Consider the following 17,170-nt stretch of genomic DNA (forward strand, 5'->3'; position numbering starts at 1 on the left):
AATTTGCCAAAGGTTTACGTGCAAGCGCATACAGCCACACAGGGGTGACCAAATTGTCCCAGATTGCCCAGGCTGTAGGGCATTTCCAGGACATGAGACTTTCAGTTTTAAAACCAGGACAGGAAACTTTCCATAGTCTTTAGGAGTGAAAAAGTAAACTGTTATAACAAATAAAGGGATTAATATCTATGTCTCATTAGCAATATTTATCATGAAGAGATTCCAATGTCTCTATAAGATGATTTGGGTTGAAAAAAAAAAAAGATGATTTGGGTTGAAAATGACAGCAGAGTGTGTTTCTAAACATATAGAAATATGCGCTTTTTCATTTCCCCGCTTATTCTTGAAAAAGTGTGGTTCGCAAGTGAGCCACACCTCGGCATCTCACTACCCCTTTTTCCCCTGTATGTTAACTTCAAATCTGGAAGAAAAGCTAGATTTATCATCCTGGCTGGTACTTTCCCAGGGCCCCAAGGGTCATCTGTGAAGTGTTAGACTGACTTCCTTATATTCTTCTATATCTATATTACGAAAGTTAAGTAAAAATTTAGCCCTAATTTTCAGAAATCTGTTCTTTTGAATGCAACACCAATAAAAGTTTCAAGAAGAGGAAAGGAGCATTTTTATCACTTTGCTTGCAGATGCTATATTGCGTTGTGTCTTTTCTTTTTTTTGTAAGTTGGACAAAGGAGGATATTTTCCCCCTTCTGTGTTCTGATAAATGTGTATGTTTTCTCAAGACGGATCTGGGAATCTCTTACTAAAAAGTAACCTTCGTAAAACAAAAGGATTTCATAATCATCACAACCACCCATTGCTCCCTGCCCCTCCTCCAACACTTGTCCAAATGAATCATCAAGAAGGCAGACTGGTTCATTTAGATATTCTTTACAGTTTGGTCAAAAAAAAAAAAAAACGGTGGCAACAATTTCTCCTTCCTTCCTAACCGCTGCTCAGCTTTGCTGAAAGTAGGGCGGATACAGCAGGGCAGCCGACAAAACACACAAAAAGCTGTTTTGACTGCCTTCTTTTTTTTTTTAAGATTTTTTTTTTTTTTTTTTTGAGTGGAGAGCACAAGCAGGGGGCGGGCAGAGGGAGAAGGAGAAGTAGACTCACCCCTGAGCAGGGAGCCCCATGGGGGCTCCATCCCAGGACCCTGGGAACATGACCTGAACCCAAGGCAGATGCTTAACTGCTGGAGCCACCCAGGCATCCCTAGACTGACTTCTTTGAATCCTTCTCTTTCCCATTACAGATAGCTCTTGCAGAGCGGTGCCAGTAGGTGCGATTTTGGCATTAACTGGTAAAAGGCCAGCGGGCTGGGAATGTATTTCAAATTAATTCCACACTCATCAGCTCCAAAATCCTTCCGGGAGAGATGCCACAACCCCTCCCTCCAGGTCCCCTCTCCTCTCTTGAAATAACGTGAGGTCACTTTTCCATCACTGGAGATTGGAAATCACCTAGACCCAACCAGCAGCGCTGCTGTGCTACAGGAGTGTGAACCGGCCGGCACTTATCAGTATTTTGCACGTATCAGCTGGTTTAATAATCAACCTGGCACCCTCAGAAGACCCAGAGCTATAAAACTTGGCTCTATTTAATGAAGCACTGGAGTGGAAAACAAAGTAGCTCTGCTCCGGAAGGGATGGCGCCCTTCCCCAGACCCATGTGGGAAGCATCTGTATTGTGGTGGCAGGGAAGAAAGGCACAAGTTCAAATCCCACATGTGCTCTCCCCATTGGCCAATCGACTTTTGGGAAATTGCTGATTCTCTGATGCTGGTTCCTGCAGCATAAAATCAGAAAGCTAATCATAGTTCTCTAAATACATAACCATCAGATGACACAATAACATTGTTTCTAAAGTGCCTGGCACACTGCGAATCATCACTAGAAAGTATTTGTCTTGTGCAAGTACTGTTCATCTAAACTCAGACTCAAAGAAGCTCTATGGAGAAACCTGGAGGGTGAAGGCAACTCAAGCTTCCTAGAGCCAAAAACAAAGCAGCCAGGATACAGCCTCTGTCTTCCAGACCAAGTTTCACAGTTTCATCTCAGGGGAGAGCCCACTCTGCTGAAAATAGACTTATGAAAATTTAGCCAAATCCAAAATAAGCTACACAGGATATTCTTCCTAATTTTTTTTTTTAAGATTTTATTTATTTATTCATGAGAGACACGGGCAGCGGAGGGGGGGAGGGCAGCAGAGACACAGGCAGAGGCAGAAGCAGGCTCCTTGCAGGGAGCCCGATGCGGGGTTCAATCCCGGACTCCAGGACCACGCCCTGGGCCGAAGGCAGGCACTAAACCACTAGGCCACCCAGGGATCACTCTTCCTAATTTTTAAGACAGAATTCTATAAATCGGGACCTGCATTTTTCTATGAACACATGCAAGGGCCTTGGGCAATTCAATAGTATTCATGAAACCTATTATGTATGGGATGAAAAGAAATGTTTTACCATCACTAGAAGGCTATAAATTAAAAACAGATGACCTCATCAAGGGAAAAACTGCCACTTCCTTTCCAGCTCCACCACTGCCCTACTGCCTTTTTGTCAAAAGTTTTCATTTTAGTCTAGTAATCTTAATTGGGCAAGATTTTCCATAGCTTTGTAGGGAAGTGAAAATCCAACCTTCCTTCATAACGTTAAAGTTAGTTGATATTGACTGAGCATGACTGGGAGTCAGACACCAGGCACATTCTCACCTCCTTTGATTCTCAAGATGCTTTGAAATTGGTGTATTTTACCCCCTTTTATAAGAAAATCGAAATCAAGCCATTTATCCAGAGCCCCACAAAGAAGTGGCCAACCGGTGGCTAATTCCAAAGTCCGAAGCCAATGATAATTGTAGGGAAAGAAAGTCTGTGGTTTTAAAAAGAGACGTGCAATGGGAAGTGGGCAAGTCTCAAAGCTCCATGAGAGGTCATTAGTGAGGAGCACGCTGAAAAAGAAAAGACACGAGAAATATCAAAGGACTCTTAGTATATCTCATTTCCAACCCAAAATCAAGCCCAGGCTCCACACACTGTGCCGTTTCTAATCACAGACAATACAGTTTAGAGTATACCTAGGGGAGCAGTGTGGAACCCAGACTTACAAAGTAAAGGAGCCCTAAATCCCCATCTATAACACACCAATTCTCTCATTTTTTCTGGTGTTTTTTTTTTTTTTTTGGTTTTGTTTTTTTACAGTAACCTATTTGGAAGAAGGCTGAAGGTGGGTGTGACTGTTTCACTCTGAATTTGTTAAACTGATTTCTGAGAGTCCTTAAAACAGAGGTTGCAGTGAGGGCCCGGATAGTAATGATAAGGTTTGCTCTTGAACCATGACCTGTTACACCAGAGGCTGAGGGAGGGGGGGGGTAGGGTGTGTCCTGTCAGGTGACCTCATCTATTTTCAGCCACATATAAGAAGCAGTCTTGACGGAGTGACACCACCATCAGGGAAGCCAGAGCTCATGGGGAATTTTCGTGTCCAAGCAAAGACTTCTAAGTCCAAGACGCTTCTGCTCAGCCTCCTCCAGGATTTAGAATCAATGTTTGGGAGAAGGATCTGTGGGCTTTTTATACCCACTCTCCTACTTCTTTTTGCAAACTTTTCAGTTTTCTCTTACACCGTGTGCAGAGAGGCCAAGAGTGGGGCTGGTGGGACGGGGGTGGTGGGGGGGGGTGGTGGGGTGGTGGTGTGTGTGTGACAGGAGATCTTCTCCAGAGCCCTCTGGCATCTTCTCTGTCTCAAACCACAGGTGACCTTAGACGGGAAGCAGAGGAATCACTGTGGCTCACGCAGGCTGCCCTGCTCAGAGCCTCCCAGCTCCCCGATGGGTTGGTCTTGCAGGTCCAGCGGCAGGATTTCAAAGCAGGGCACTCTCAGCAACTCCTCACTTTGAGCAGTAACCGTTTTCAAAGTGCCAGGAATTCTTCATGGTGAATCATTCCCTCTGACAAAGTTCAAGGAGTTTGGCAAGATTTTCACAATTCATGATGTTCCAGCCCAAAGGGCTGTGTGTGTGTGTGTGTGTGTGTGTGTGTGTGTGTGTTGGGACGGTGGGCAGGGGACAGTTATTGCAAGTGATTTGCAAAACCCAATGGGGCACCTGGGTGGCTCAGCAGGTAAGCATCTGCCTTGGGCCCAGGGCGTGATCTCGGGGTCCTGGGATCGAGGCCTGCATCGGGCTCCCTGCAGGGAGCCTGCTTCTCCCTCTGCCTGTGTCTCTGCCTCTCTCTCTTTCTGTCTCTCATGAATAAATAAAATCTTTAAAAAATAAAATAAAAAATTTAAAAAACCCAAATCACAGCACAGTCTTCACACTAAAGGAAACAACTTAGCTGGTCCATAGATACACTGATAGATGGTAAAGAGATAGATGACGGGCCAGATGACCTCTTGTCCCGCCGCCTGTACTGTCACTATTGCCCTGGGAGGGAGCGGTGCTCTCAGCTTTCCCTGCGGGACCGAGGCCGGGAGAAGTTCATGAACTGCCAAGTTCACAGGGCGGGACAGCGACAAGGCTGCGATGGGAGTGTTGGCTCCCTCTGCGTTCTTTTTTTTTTTTATAATAATAAATTTATTTTTTATTGGTGTTCAATTTGCCAACATACAGAATAACACCCAGTGCTCATCCCATCAAGTGCCCCCCTCAGTGCCCGCCACCCGGTCACCCCCCCCCCACCCGCCTCCCCTTCCACCACCCCTAGTTCGTTTCCCAGAGTTAGGAGTTTTCATGTTCTGTCTCCCTTTCTGATATTTCCTACCCAGGGAATAGAAGGGAAGGGAGAAGAAATCTGCGTTGTTTCTTTAGAGCGATTTCTCAGATCCTCCATTTACAGATAAAAAATGACAGGTTCGGGGCTCCCGGCTGACTCAGCCACCACAGCACATGCCTCCTGATCTCAGGGTCGTGAGCTGGGCATAGAGCTTACTTGAAAAAAAAAAAGAAAAGAAAAGATTAAAAAAAAAAGAGTTGCAGTATACATTAATGTGTGCCATGACCACAGATTTGTATGGAATCAGTGTATGGAATGTATATATGAGATAAAGGGGGGTAAGTAGAGACTTAAGTTGGTGAAACCCAAAAATTTCTAAAGATTTTGATTGGATTTCTGAGTCCTTTAGTAATTGCACATCGCAGTACAAAGAGATCTCTATCCCTCTTCCCTCCTCCCCATTTCTTAACCTGCGTCCCTCCCCAGACCCCAATAGTCTCTGAAATAATCAGTTATTTGGGCAAAATTTGAAGATTTTATTTATTTATTCATGAAAGAGGCAGAGACACTGAGGCTGAGGGAGAAGCAGGCTCCCTGCAGGGAGCCCGATGTGGAACTCAAACCCAGAACCCTGGGATCAGGCCCTGAGCCCAACTCAACCACTGAGCCACCCGGTGCCCCACTTGGGTGGAATTTACTATTTGTAGAGAGATAATACAGGCATTTTCCCTAAGCATGGAAGAGACACATACACAGAGATAAATTCACCAAACAAGGAAAACTTGCTTTGGCAGGGACTTTGAGAAAGCTCCATAGCTATCCTCTATTGACTATGCAGTTGTGGTTGCTGGTTTTCTCTTAAATTGCTTCTGTACATGTAAATTGCACAATCAGATACATGTATTCTTGATTAATAAGGGAAGGAGAGCTAATAAAAACATCTCAAATAAAACTATTAACCTAGGAGGGGCACCTGGCTGCCTCAGTTGGAGGAGCGTGCAGCGCTTGATCTTGGGGTCATGAGTTTACACCCTATGTTGGGTGTAGAGATTACTAAAAATAAATAAACTTAAAAAAAAAAAAAAAATGGGATCCCTGGGTGGCTCAGTGGTTGAGTGCCTGCCTTCGGCTCAGGGCGTGGTCCTGGAGTCCTGGGATCAAGTCCCACATCAGGCTCCCTGCATGGAGCCTGCTTCTCCCTCTGCCTGTGTCTCTGCCTCTCTCTGTGTGTCTCTCATGAATAAATAAATAAAATCTTAAAAAAAAAAAAAAACCTACCAACATAGGACAGTTCACCAAAGCATGCCATGTTATCCCTTGAAATGTAACCCATTTTTACCTGACCATATTTGTTTTGGGGATACAAGGAGATAGCCTCAGAAGAAATTCTGTCCAGTTTACAAAAATTAAAGATGAACAAAATAGGGACGCCTAGGTGGCTCAGTCGGTTGAGCAACTGACTCTTGGTTTCAGCTCCGGTCATGATCTCAGGGCTGTGGGATCCAATCCCAGTTGTGCTCAGCACAGAGCGTGTTTGTCTCCAACCACACCCCCCCCCAAAAAAATAATAAAATAAAATCTTTTTTTTTTTTAATGAACGAAATATAGTTCTTGAAATTTGAGACACAGTTTTTTTTTTTTATTTTATTTATTTATTTCACAGAGAGAGAACACAAGCCAGGGAGCAGAGTGGCAGGCAGAGGGAGAGGGAGAAGCAGGCTCCCTCTGAGCAGGGCCCCATGTGGGTGCATCTTTTTGCCACGGTTCCAAAGATGAGGGATTGCGCTCTAAGGTGATCTGCTATCATTTTAATCCAAGACACAAAGCCCCAGAGGCCTTCCCCTCCTACTTGCTGTGGAGGGAAGGACAGTAAGTTTGTTAACGTGAAGGGTTGCCAACATGTTTGTGCAAAAGGCAGTGATTTTCTTCTTATTGAAAACTAACTATAATTCATACAGCAGGATCGCATTTTTTGTATGCATGTTATTAACAGCACATTGCCATTTCTAGGTGACTTTGCAAGTACACAGGTTTTAGAGGTTTTCTCTTTTTTTTTTTTAATTTTATTTATTTATTCATGAGAGACAGAGGCAGAGACACACCAGAGCTAGAAGCAGGCTCCATGCAGGAAGCCTGACGTGAGACTTGATCCCCGGTCTCCAGGATCACACCCTGGGCCAAAGGCAAGCGCTAAACTGCTGAGCCACCCAGGCTGCCCTAGAGGTTTTCTCTTAAATATAAATGCAAGTCAAACTATTGCTTAATTCCTGGTAGCTTTTCGCTGGTCAATATTTACAATTACAGTTATGTGGACATCTTGAGAATTTTTTGACATTAAGAGTTCTCTGGGGGATCCCTGGGTGGCTCAGCGGTTTAGCGCCTGCCTTTGGCCCAGGGCGTGATCCTGGAGTCCCGGGATCAAGTCCCATGTTGGGCTCCCGGCATGGAGCCTGCTTCTCCCTCCTCCTGTGTCTCTGCCTCTCTTTCTATGTCTATCATAAACAAATAAATAAATCTTTTTAAAAAAAAAGTTCTCTGAAGATATATAGTTCTTATACCTGAAGACCGTGCATCGTACCAAAGTTTTCCTGTGCTACTCCTCATATAAAAGAAGAGCACCAAGGGTGGCTTTTTTGAAAAACTCCTAAACATCTGTGGTTCACTTCTGGCTCTGCAGAGGCAGGACAGGAATTACTCTTCCAGGAGGGCCTGGGTGGCTCAGTGGTTGAGCATCTGCCTTTAGCTCAGGTGGTGATCCCAGGGTCCTGGGATCGAGTCCCACACCCGGGTCCTGCGGGGAGGCTGCTTCTCCCTCTGCCCCCTGTGTGTCTGCTTCTGTGTGTGTGCCTCTCATGAATAAATAAAATCTCAAAAAAAAAAAAAAAAAGGAGTTACTCTTCCAGATACTCAAATCAAATCACAGCGATTGGCCCCATCCTTTGTTGGGTCCATCTCCTGGCCTACTCCTGCGATGCAGCCCTTCACCCCCCCCTCCCCCCGCTGGCTGTCCCAGCTGTCCCCCGTGGCACGGTCACCTCCCTCCCTCCCGCAGCCCCTCTTCTCCCCCTCCCTATCTGAGGGAGGCAATTGACACTCCAGGGTTTCAGCCCGCAGCTACAGCCTGGTAGGAGTATCTTGTGAGTTCTCACACTCAAACAGGAAAGCCACTACTTCTGCACACGACTAGCTTGGGATGAAGCAATACTGGCTGCTAGGGTTGGGTCAGAAGAACTGAGTGTGAGGCCATCGTAAAGGAAACCGCACAGAAGCTGCCCTAGCCCGGCAGAGGCCCCGGGCCCAGGAGGAGGGGACGGCCCCCCTACCTCTAATGAGATCACCGATCTCTGGAGGCTGCTTTAAATAAACCCTCCCAGGCACTATTGCAAGGCACTCCAGGCCTCAGCCTGGCATGCAGTTCTTCTTGTTCACTCTTTCCTCTCCCAGTCAAATGGGGAGTCCCCTGATGGCAGCAATTGTGCTAACTGATGGCAGCAATCATGTTCCATGTCCCGTATTTTCCACTCTGGGGACAGAACTGTAACTGAGGAGGCAGTGGTCAGAAGGGGCCTGCTGACGGAAATCGCGAAAATAATTTTGGTTTCATAATGAATGCCCGGCAGCCTGATGACACAATGAACACCACGAAAAGAATGGTGATAATGTTTAATAGTTCGTAGCTACAGTATCAAGTTTTGTATGTATAAATACAGGTACACACCATAAATATCCATATGGCAAGATATCTGCCCCTAAACAGACAAAAAGCATCTTTGCAGCTAAATAATACTGAAGACAAACCGATCCTGAGGTAATTTTTCATCTAAAGTGACTACAGCCTCTATCAAAACATTCTTACTGTAAAGTTCAAGTGGATATGAAAGCCTCGTCTCATAACCAAAAAGCGTAACTTTAACTAATACACGTTTTCAAACTGAACCAAAAAAAAATATTTTAATCATAAATAGGTAAAATAAATAAAATTATTCTTGCTGAAACTCAATCATGATATTATTACTTCTTTTTTATATATCTGGGGACTTCTTTGATAACCTGACCTTTTAACAATAAAAGTGAGATCAATGAAAACTTTCTCAGAATCTACATACTATTCTAATGCAAGTTCCACATATATGTAATTTTTATGCATTTTTATTCTAGATAAGCAATCAAGCCATTCTCTTTATTTAAAAAAGTATATCCCAACTTTGTAAAACTTGCTTAATTTCTCTTAAAAGATCACTTCTTGAAGATGGACACTGACTAGTATGAGAAGGGCATTTTACAGATTTTGGAAATGTCTTTAGAAATACATTGTTCTTCTTACCAAGGAACTTTAGAATATTTGTCTTACTAAGTGTTAATTATAGCAGTAGAAAGTCTAAATCACTTTTTTTCCTCCTTTATTTCTCATTATACAAAATCCCCACGCTCTTATTGCTTTAACATTGTACCTGCAAGAATCTTACTGGCACCAAGTAACACCTCGATTTACAAGTATCAAAGTACAGACTTTCCAGTTATGACACCCAGAAACATAATTCAGTGAAGGGTCATTGGAAGAGAGGCAATACATTCTGAATCAAAAGAAACAAGCTTTCAAATAATTTTATATTTTGTAGTGAGTGACCTATGGAATCAACATTCACTATGTTGTTCTCAGAATGAAATCTTGTTTAAAGATTTGTTTAAAGAGAGTATATAAACCCGATATTACACATCACTTTGAAGCCGTCATCCAAAAATAAAAACCAACACTAAACATATTGTTTCTCTGCCCCTGACCACAGGCCATTCACTTGCTGACTCCTCTTACAGTAGGCTAGACAGCAACCTTCAACAAAATTACCAGAATAATCTTCGAAGTAAAAACAAAATGCGTAATTAATTCCTTACTTTTCAAAGCTCCTTGAATCTTGCTTTAAAATAAACAAAGTGGGGATCCCTGGGTGGCGCAGCGGTTTGGCGCCTGCCTTTGGCTCAGGGCGCGATCCTGGAGACCCAGGATCGAATCCCACATCGGGCTCCCGGTGCATGGAGCCTGCTTCTCCCTCTGCCTGTGTCTCTGCCTCTCTCTCTCTCTCTGTGACTATCATAAATAAATAAAAATTAAAAAAAAAAAATTTAAAATAAACAAAGTGGAAAAAAAAGAAAAAAAAATTAAAAAATAAAATAAAATAAAATAAACAAAGTGGTTTTCTAACATTCTCACAGCCCCCCCCCAAAAAAAAGGACTTCTGCAAAATCTCCATCAGACATCCATTTTTAATGTATCATCTTGGCTTCCGAGGGCATTCAAAAAGCAAGTGAAAGCTCGCTCCCAATCTTCTCCATTACAAGGCATTTCTTCTAACCGATGAAATCTGCACCTATCGGGAAATCTTCCATTTTTAAAAAGAATCTATCGATGAAATTTGCACCATTTCAGCAATCTTTCGTTTTCAAAGAATCTCGTCGTTCAAAAGTTCCAACGCAATCAGGTTCCTGAGCGGAAGAGTTTGGATAACAGATTCAGAAGTTTCTGCCGGAAATTCAGTTTGTCTCCAAATTTCCTGAGCTGAATGGCACACTCCACTTCGAGCTCTGAAAAAGAAAAGAAAAGCCACAAAACTTACACTGACACTAAAAACTGCAACCAGCAAGAGTTAAAATGTCCATCCAAGGGACAAGCTGAGTATTTATCTTCATTTTAGCTTTATGTACACCCATTTTCTGAATGTGAGAAAGGTGACTTAGCTTGCACCCACCACACCCTAACACACTGTGACTCATAAATAAAAAAAGGAATAAGAGTAAAAATAAAGACATTTACTTTGAAATCTTTTTTTTTAATATTTTATTTATCTATTTGACAGAGAAAGAGAGAGAGCACAAGCAAGGGGAGCTACAGGCAGAGGGAGAGGGAGAAGAAGCTCCATCCCAGGACCCTCGGATCTTGACCTGATGCAGATGCTTATTAACCAGGGCCACCAAGGCACCCCAGGATTTACTTTTTAAATGGCAGTAATTCACAGCTCAGACTATGCCTTCATTCATAGACAAATCTAAACGTGCTCTTACACTCATTGAAAAAGACTGAAATTTTCTCATAAGACTCATAAAACCTTGTAGCAAAAGTAAGTCTACATTCTCTAAAATACCTTAGCAATTTATATTTGCCAATTAAACCAATTTCTTCCTACAAACCGAATTCGTACCAATCCATTGCCTTTATGAGTGAAGCAGAAGAATTTTAATTTACAAGTTTACTGCTTTTTAGAAGTGAGATGTTGTAATTAAATGAATATTAATTTAAGAAAAAGGATTCCAAAAAAGAAAGAAAAAAAAAGAAAGAAAGAAAGAAAGAAAGAGAAAGAAAGAAAGAAAGAAAGAAAGAAAGAAAGAAAGAAAGGAAGGAAGGAAGGAGAAGGAAAGGAAGGAAAGGAGGAAGGAAGGAAGGAAGGAAGGAAGGAAGGAAGGAAGGAAGGAAGGAAGAAAAGAAAGAAAGAAAGAAAGAAAGAAAGAAAGAACAAAGAGGATTCCGAGGGGGCTTTAGGAGAAAACATGATCTGTCACTAAAAGGGCGGTGGGGGGGGGGGGTTGTGGACAGAACTAGCTGCTGGTGGTCTCCTTAATCTTTCTGTTAATTATATTTCTATAAATGTAGTAATAAAAAACTGACACTACATGAGGTGAGATGTTAAGTAAACCTATTTGGCAATCACACAATATACACATACGAAATCATCATTATTTGATGCATACATAAATCAAAGCTAATGCAATGTGATATGTCACATCTCAGTAAAAGAAAAAAGAAAGTATTACTACCTAATGGAATATAAGAGGTCCCTTTCTGCTGTACTGTATTATTATGAACAAAGATAAATGCTCAGGTTAGGCCTTCCCCAAACTGCAGAATTCTTTAACATCACAAAAGGTGGGCGAAGCTTTTTGCCTCCCAAGTAGGAGCCACGGGGTGCCAACTTAGTCAGGGCCAGATTGTCAATGCATCACTTCCTCTGCACTCCTCAAGGACTCTGTGAAACGAAACTAAGTGCAGGGCGCTTAGGTGGCTCAGTTGGTTAACCCTCTGCTTTTGGCTCAGGTCATGATCTCAGGGGCGTGGGATCGAGGCCCAAGTAGGGCTCCTGGCTCAACCAGGGGTCTGCTTCTCCCTCTGCCCCTCCCCCTGCTTGTGCTCTCTCAAATAAGTTAATAAACTAAAGGGACCATTACTATCTGATGCAATATGCACCGCTACTGCCCACCCACCCCCTTAGCAGATAGCTGCCTTATTTGGTAAGATTTATAAGGGGGGAGGGTTATATCGAGGGAGGAGGACAGTGGATGGATTACAAAGCCCTGGAGACCAACTCTCATTTCTGCAACTACTAACGACTTAAGAAACAGAACTACTCTCCAGTACCGCTGTAACTCTCCAGGACCGCCTGTCCGCACTTCCCTAACTCCCCAGGACCTCCATCGTCCTCGCCTCCCTAACTCCCCAGGGCCTCCATCGTCCCGGCCTCCCTAACTCCCCAGGACCTCCATCGTCCTCGCTTCCCTAACTCCCCAGGACCTCCATCGTCCTCGCCTCCCTAACTCCCCAGGACCTCCATCGTCCTCGCCTCCCTAACTCCCCAGGACCTTCATCGTCCTCGCCTCCCTAACTCCCCAGGACCTCCATCGTCCTCGCCTCCCTAACTCCCCAGGGCTTCCATCGTCCCGGCCTCCCTAACTCCCCAGGACCTCCATCGTCCTCGCCTCCCTAACTCCCCAGGGCCTCCATCGTCCCGGCCTCCCTAACTCCCCAGGACCTCCATCGTCCCGGCCTCCCTAACTCCCCAGGACCTCCATCGTCCTCGCCTCCCTAACTCCCCAGGACCTCCATCGTCCCGGCCTCCCTAACTCCCCAGGACCCCCGCCGTCCTGGCCTCCCTGACCTCCACCAGTCCTCCGCGGAAGGGAGGATCCAGCCTACTGCTCGGCGGGGGCCCGAGGGCGGCAACCCTCAGAGCGAGCCCCGGCCCCCCTGCGGAGGCAGAGGCCGGCTCCGGGGGCGCCAGGGCCCGGACAGCTCCCGGAGCCTCCCCCGCGCGCAGCCTCCCCGCGGCGGCCTGCGCGCCCCTGCACTTTCCCTCCCCCGGGCGGGGCCGGGCCGCGACGCATCGCGCGGGAGACCTGCCCCGCCGCCGCCCTCCCGACCCGCGTCCCCCGACGCCTCCACCAGCCTGGGAAGCCCCGGGGCCCGGCGGCTCCTCACCTTCGGGGGCCCGCGTGGGGCCGGGCTGCGCGCTCTTGCGCGCCTTCCGGCCGGGCATCTCCGCCGGCGGCCGCGGGGAGCTGCAGCGCACGACGCCCTGGGCCTGGGGACCAGCACGGGCAGCTCGGGACCAGCACGGGCACCGCGGGACCAGCACGGGCGGCTCGGGACCAGCACGGGCACCGCGGGACCAGCACGGGCAGCTCGGGACCAGCACGGGCACCGCTGGCAGGACCCGAGGGGCCGCTCCGGTCGCCGCTCGCCGCTCGCCGCTCGCCGCTCGCTTTGCGCGTTCGCGCGCCGGCGCCCTCCTCTTATAGGGCGGCCCCGGGGACCGTGACGCGGCGAAACTTGGCTCTGCGCCCGCCCCCGCCCCCGCCCCCGCCCCGCCCCCGAGGTCGCTGCGGGGCGACCTGCCCGGGCCCGTGGACCCTCCCGCTCCGCAGCCCCTGCCTTCCCCCGCGGGCCCGGACCGGGGGGGGGGGGGGGGGATCCCGGCGGGGGACCCCACCCCCGACCCCCCCGACCCCCCGCCCCACCCCCGGGACAGCTGCGGCGGTGGCGGAGTCGGGAAGCCGCGAGCCGGGCAGGCCCTCCTAGCGGGAAGGCGGTGGGGGTGCGGGCAGGGCGCTGGGTCCTTATCGTAACCGGCAATTAGAGACCCAGGGCAGGTCCCGGAAAGAGAGCAGCAAAGGAGAGCTGGACTCGGAGGGAACGGGTGGCTGCGGGGCTTGAAATGGAGAAAACGTCCATAACAGTAAAGAGGATGCCAGGGGCACGTGACGAAAGTACCACATTGAAACCCTGGAGCCGGCCAGCAAACGGCGGTTTGACTTGGGAGGTGGGACGTGTGAGTGTGAGAGTGAGTGTGAGTGTGAGTGTGAGTGTGTGTGTAGGGGCGGGGGAGGGGCGAGGGCTCGTTGCCAGCCCCGCTCAGAACTGCGTGCAGCGCCTTCCCCCTGCACAGGTGGCTGTCACTCCATCTCTGGACGCTGCTTAGTGACACAGCAAGAGGACAGGTCACCGTACAGGAAAGCTTCAAATGCTTCTGTAAAAGGAGGTGAGGAGAACAGGAAGCCTACACGGTGTTTGGCGGGTCCTCGGATAATTCCATTAGGATAAAGAGGAGGGGGAGTTTGGACTAAGTTAGCAGGTGTTGAGGGCCGCTTGGTGGAGAAGGCTTGGGCACGCACTTTTCTCATTGCGCCCTCAGAACGACGCCCCGAACCTGCCACTCCTACCACACAGGCCACTTTGCAGGTGTGAAAACTGGTTTACTGACATCAAGGGAATTGCTAGAGCGCACGTTGGCAGAAAGCTGTGCCAGGATCTGAACCCGGTCGGGCCCCTACGGTGCAGGAGCTCTCACCCACGGTGGCCTTCCCAGGAATGGGTTTCTTGGGAAAATGAACGTTCTTAATTATTTGCACTTACTATTCATCGAAGAGGTTGCAGATTGGCCACTTAGAGCTGCGTGGTTCCCAGGAGTGTTGTTAGGTACACGGTATTGGTTTGCAAAATGTCTTGTGAAAATTTGAGTTGGTCACCGACGTTTAAAAATTAACAAATGACTGTAAAATCTCCGATCTCCGGCGTCCTTTGTAAAACGCGAGGCTCTGACAAGCTGGATCCACTCCCCGAACAGCGCGGTGACAGTCTCTCCCCCTCAGACCTGGGCCGGGAGCTCCGGCCAGACACGCTCTCTGCTGTTACTTTTCTCATTTACATTATCTGGGCCCCAGGAGGCATTTGAGCTTGTTTATTTACCTGAAATCATTCAATCAACACAAACTTGCAAATATTTCCTTATGGCTTGGTCCCTCAGAAGTATAGGCAAGGCTATAATCATGGAACAAAAGTACTCCTGAGTTTAAACAACATAGTCGGGAATTTTGTTTAAGATTTTATTTATTTATTTATTTATTTATTTATTTATTTATTTATTTGAGAGAGAGCAGGAGGGGAGGTCAGAGAGAGAGAAGGAGACTCCCCACTGAGCAGGGAGGCCACTGGGGGGCTCCATCCCAGGACCCCAGGATCATGACCTGAGCCGAAGGCAGACGCTTAACCGACTGAGCCACCCAGGCGCCCCTAAACAACTTAGTTTTGAGTGCGGTAAAGGTGTAAGGTTAAGAGGGGTTAGAATTCAGGAGTTCTCACCTGCCCCAGGAAGCACAGCATAGACGCTGCCTCCTAATCTATTTTCTCAAACCTAGTATCCGAAAGCCACTGGGGCCCTCTCAGGGCTCATTTTCACTGACTTACTACCTAACTTTCTGATTGGATGAATTAGTAAACTTCTGACCAAATCTTGCACCCCGAAATGCAGATACGTTCAACAAAAGAAAAGCAAATCCTACCCTTGTTTACCTAAAAGGGTGTGCCAATCCCGTCCTCTAACATTATCATTATAAAAAGGTTGTTAGGCACGTGACCCGTACTAGAGAGGAACCTTTAGCAAGTGGTGCCTTTGGGGAATTGTAAAATCAACTTGCTGGAAGAAGGGAGGAGAGAGGTTGGGGAAGTAGGTTTCAGAGATTGGTCAGATCAGCAATTTTGGGAGGTCGGTTGAAGATTTTGGATTTGAGATGGCCCCTAAACTCTCGGATGTAACATTCTATTAAGGGAATTAGAAGCTGAGCTTGGAAAGGTTTTCTTACCTATATGTTTCTCTGGAAAATGACTTCTTGTTTACTGAGAACTTGCGAGAAATCCAAACAGGGTATTTTTACCCACCGGGAGTAACAACACAAAAATTTATCCTGAAGCATTAGAAGCCCCTGTTATCTGTCACGAAAGAAAAAAAGAAAGAGAGAGGAGACGGGAGGAGGAAGGGAGAGGAGGAAAGAGAAAAGGAGAAGAGGGGAAAAGAATTGGGGAGGATAATTTTTTGAACTATTAGCAGGTATCAGTTTTCATGTTCAAAAGGAACAGTGCAAATCTGGCTACGCTTGTGTTGTCATTAGAGTGTTTTTAAAAACTACTGGGAAAATAAAAACCCAAATCCCAAAACAGAACAGAAAACATGATTAGTAATAGAAGAGTCATTCACATACTATATGCAGAAAATTGGATTTGACAGGAAGACGAAGAGTATGAGAGATGTGTACGGGGAAGTTGAAAGGAAGCCGTGACAAAATACATAGGCTGGGGACCCGAGTCTTTATTCCGATAAAAAGAGAATTGCTGTTTTGTTTTGTTTTTTCCTGTAAGACATGCTTGTTAACAGGAAATCAGCTTCATGCATTAAATCAGCTAACTCTTTAAACAGCCACTGTGCAGGGTTCTGGGGACACAGTTCCCTGCCCCCTTGGAGATCATGTGGAAGAGACCAATACCTCACAAATTCAATGCACGTAAGAATCACTTGAAAAAAATTACTTGAGTATCTTGTTAAAAATGCACATCGGAATGTGAAGATCTAGCTGGACTTGAAATTCTGCTTCTCAAACAAATGGTGATGGTGAAATGTCTGTTCCTCGGACCCCAACTTGAGTGGGCTGGAGGGTGATGCAGCTAACTACACGGGCAGGTGCCATAAGACGTACATCAGGGCCAGGGAAATTATGGAGGACTATGGGGTGGCCTGGGAGGGCTATGAAGCAGGAAAGGGCATCTACATCAAGGTTGAGGCATAAATATAGCCAAGCAATGAAGCCAAAGGGAAAAAAATAATGTTCCAGGCAGAGACTGCAGGGCAGTGTGAGGAAGAAGTGGTGAGAGGTGAATGGAGAGGGACCTGAGGACTTTGTGTGTTATCTGGGGGACTATGGGAGAACGATGGAGGGTTTTAAGCATGTGGGTGATAGGATCAGATTCTAGAAATTTCACTCTGTCTGCAGTGGGACTAGATGAGCTGAGCTAAGAGTGAAGATGGTGGGACTCGTGAAGACAGACAGTATGGTCATTCTCATATAAGATGGTAGTGTCAGGGGCACCTGGGTAGCTCAGTGGTTGAGCGTCCCTTAGGCTCGGGTTGTGATCCCAGGGTCCTGGGTTGAGTGTCACAGTGGTCTCCCCATGGGGAGCCTGCTTCTCCCTCTGCCTATGTCTCTACCTCTCTCTGTGTGTCTCTCATGGATAAATAAATAAATGCAATCTTAAAAAAGAAAAAAAAAAAAAACAGTAATGTCAGCAAGGACTGTCGCCATCTTAACCCCTGTCTTATTAAAATTCCCACATTTCCTGATAAGAATTGGACCACATTCTGGTAGA

At 46.7% G+C, this 17,170-nt stretch overlaps 1 protein-coding gene and 1 long non-coding RNA gene across 2 annotated transcripts; both read right to left on the minus strand.

The window, feature by feature from the left end:
• Positions 1 to 8,361: 8,361 nt before the first annotated feature.
• Positions 8,362 to 13,158, minus strand: PMAIP1 (phorbol-12-myristate-13-acetate-induced protein 1). The gene is made up of 2 exons (XM_025422128.3): positions 12,956 to 13,158; positions 8,362 to 10,293 (listed from the first exon to the last, which is right to left on the minus strand). Exons 1-2 carry the CDS (start codon positions 13,011 to 13,013, stop codon positions 10,187 to 10,189), a joined length of 165 nt encoding a protein of 54 aa, XP_025277913.1. The 5' UTR covers positions 13,014 to 13,158; the 3' UTR covers positions 8,362 to 10,186.
• Positions 11,264 to 12,891, minus strand: LOC125755421 (uncharacterized). Its single transcript, XR_007411940.1, has 3 exons — positions 12,510 to 12,891; positions 12,238 to 12,271; positions 11,264 to 12,169 (listed from the first exon to the last, which is right to left on the minus strand). It is a non-coding gene; the product is annotated as an uncharacterized LOC125755421 (long non-coding RNA).
• Positions 13,159 to 17,170: the final 4,012 nt, after the last annotated feature.

The sequence above is a fragment of the Canis lupus genome, chromosome 1 (assembly GCF_003254725.2).
Source record: "Canis lupus dingo isolate Sandy chromosome 1, ASM325472v2, whole genome shotgun sequence".
NCBI lineage: Eukaryota > Metazoa > Chordata > Mammalia > Carnivora > Canidae > Canis > Canis lupus.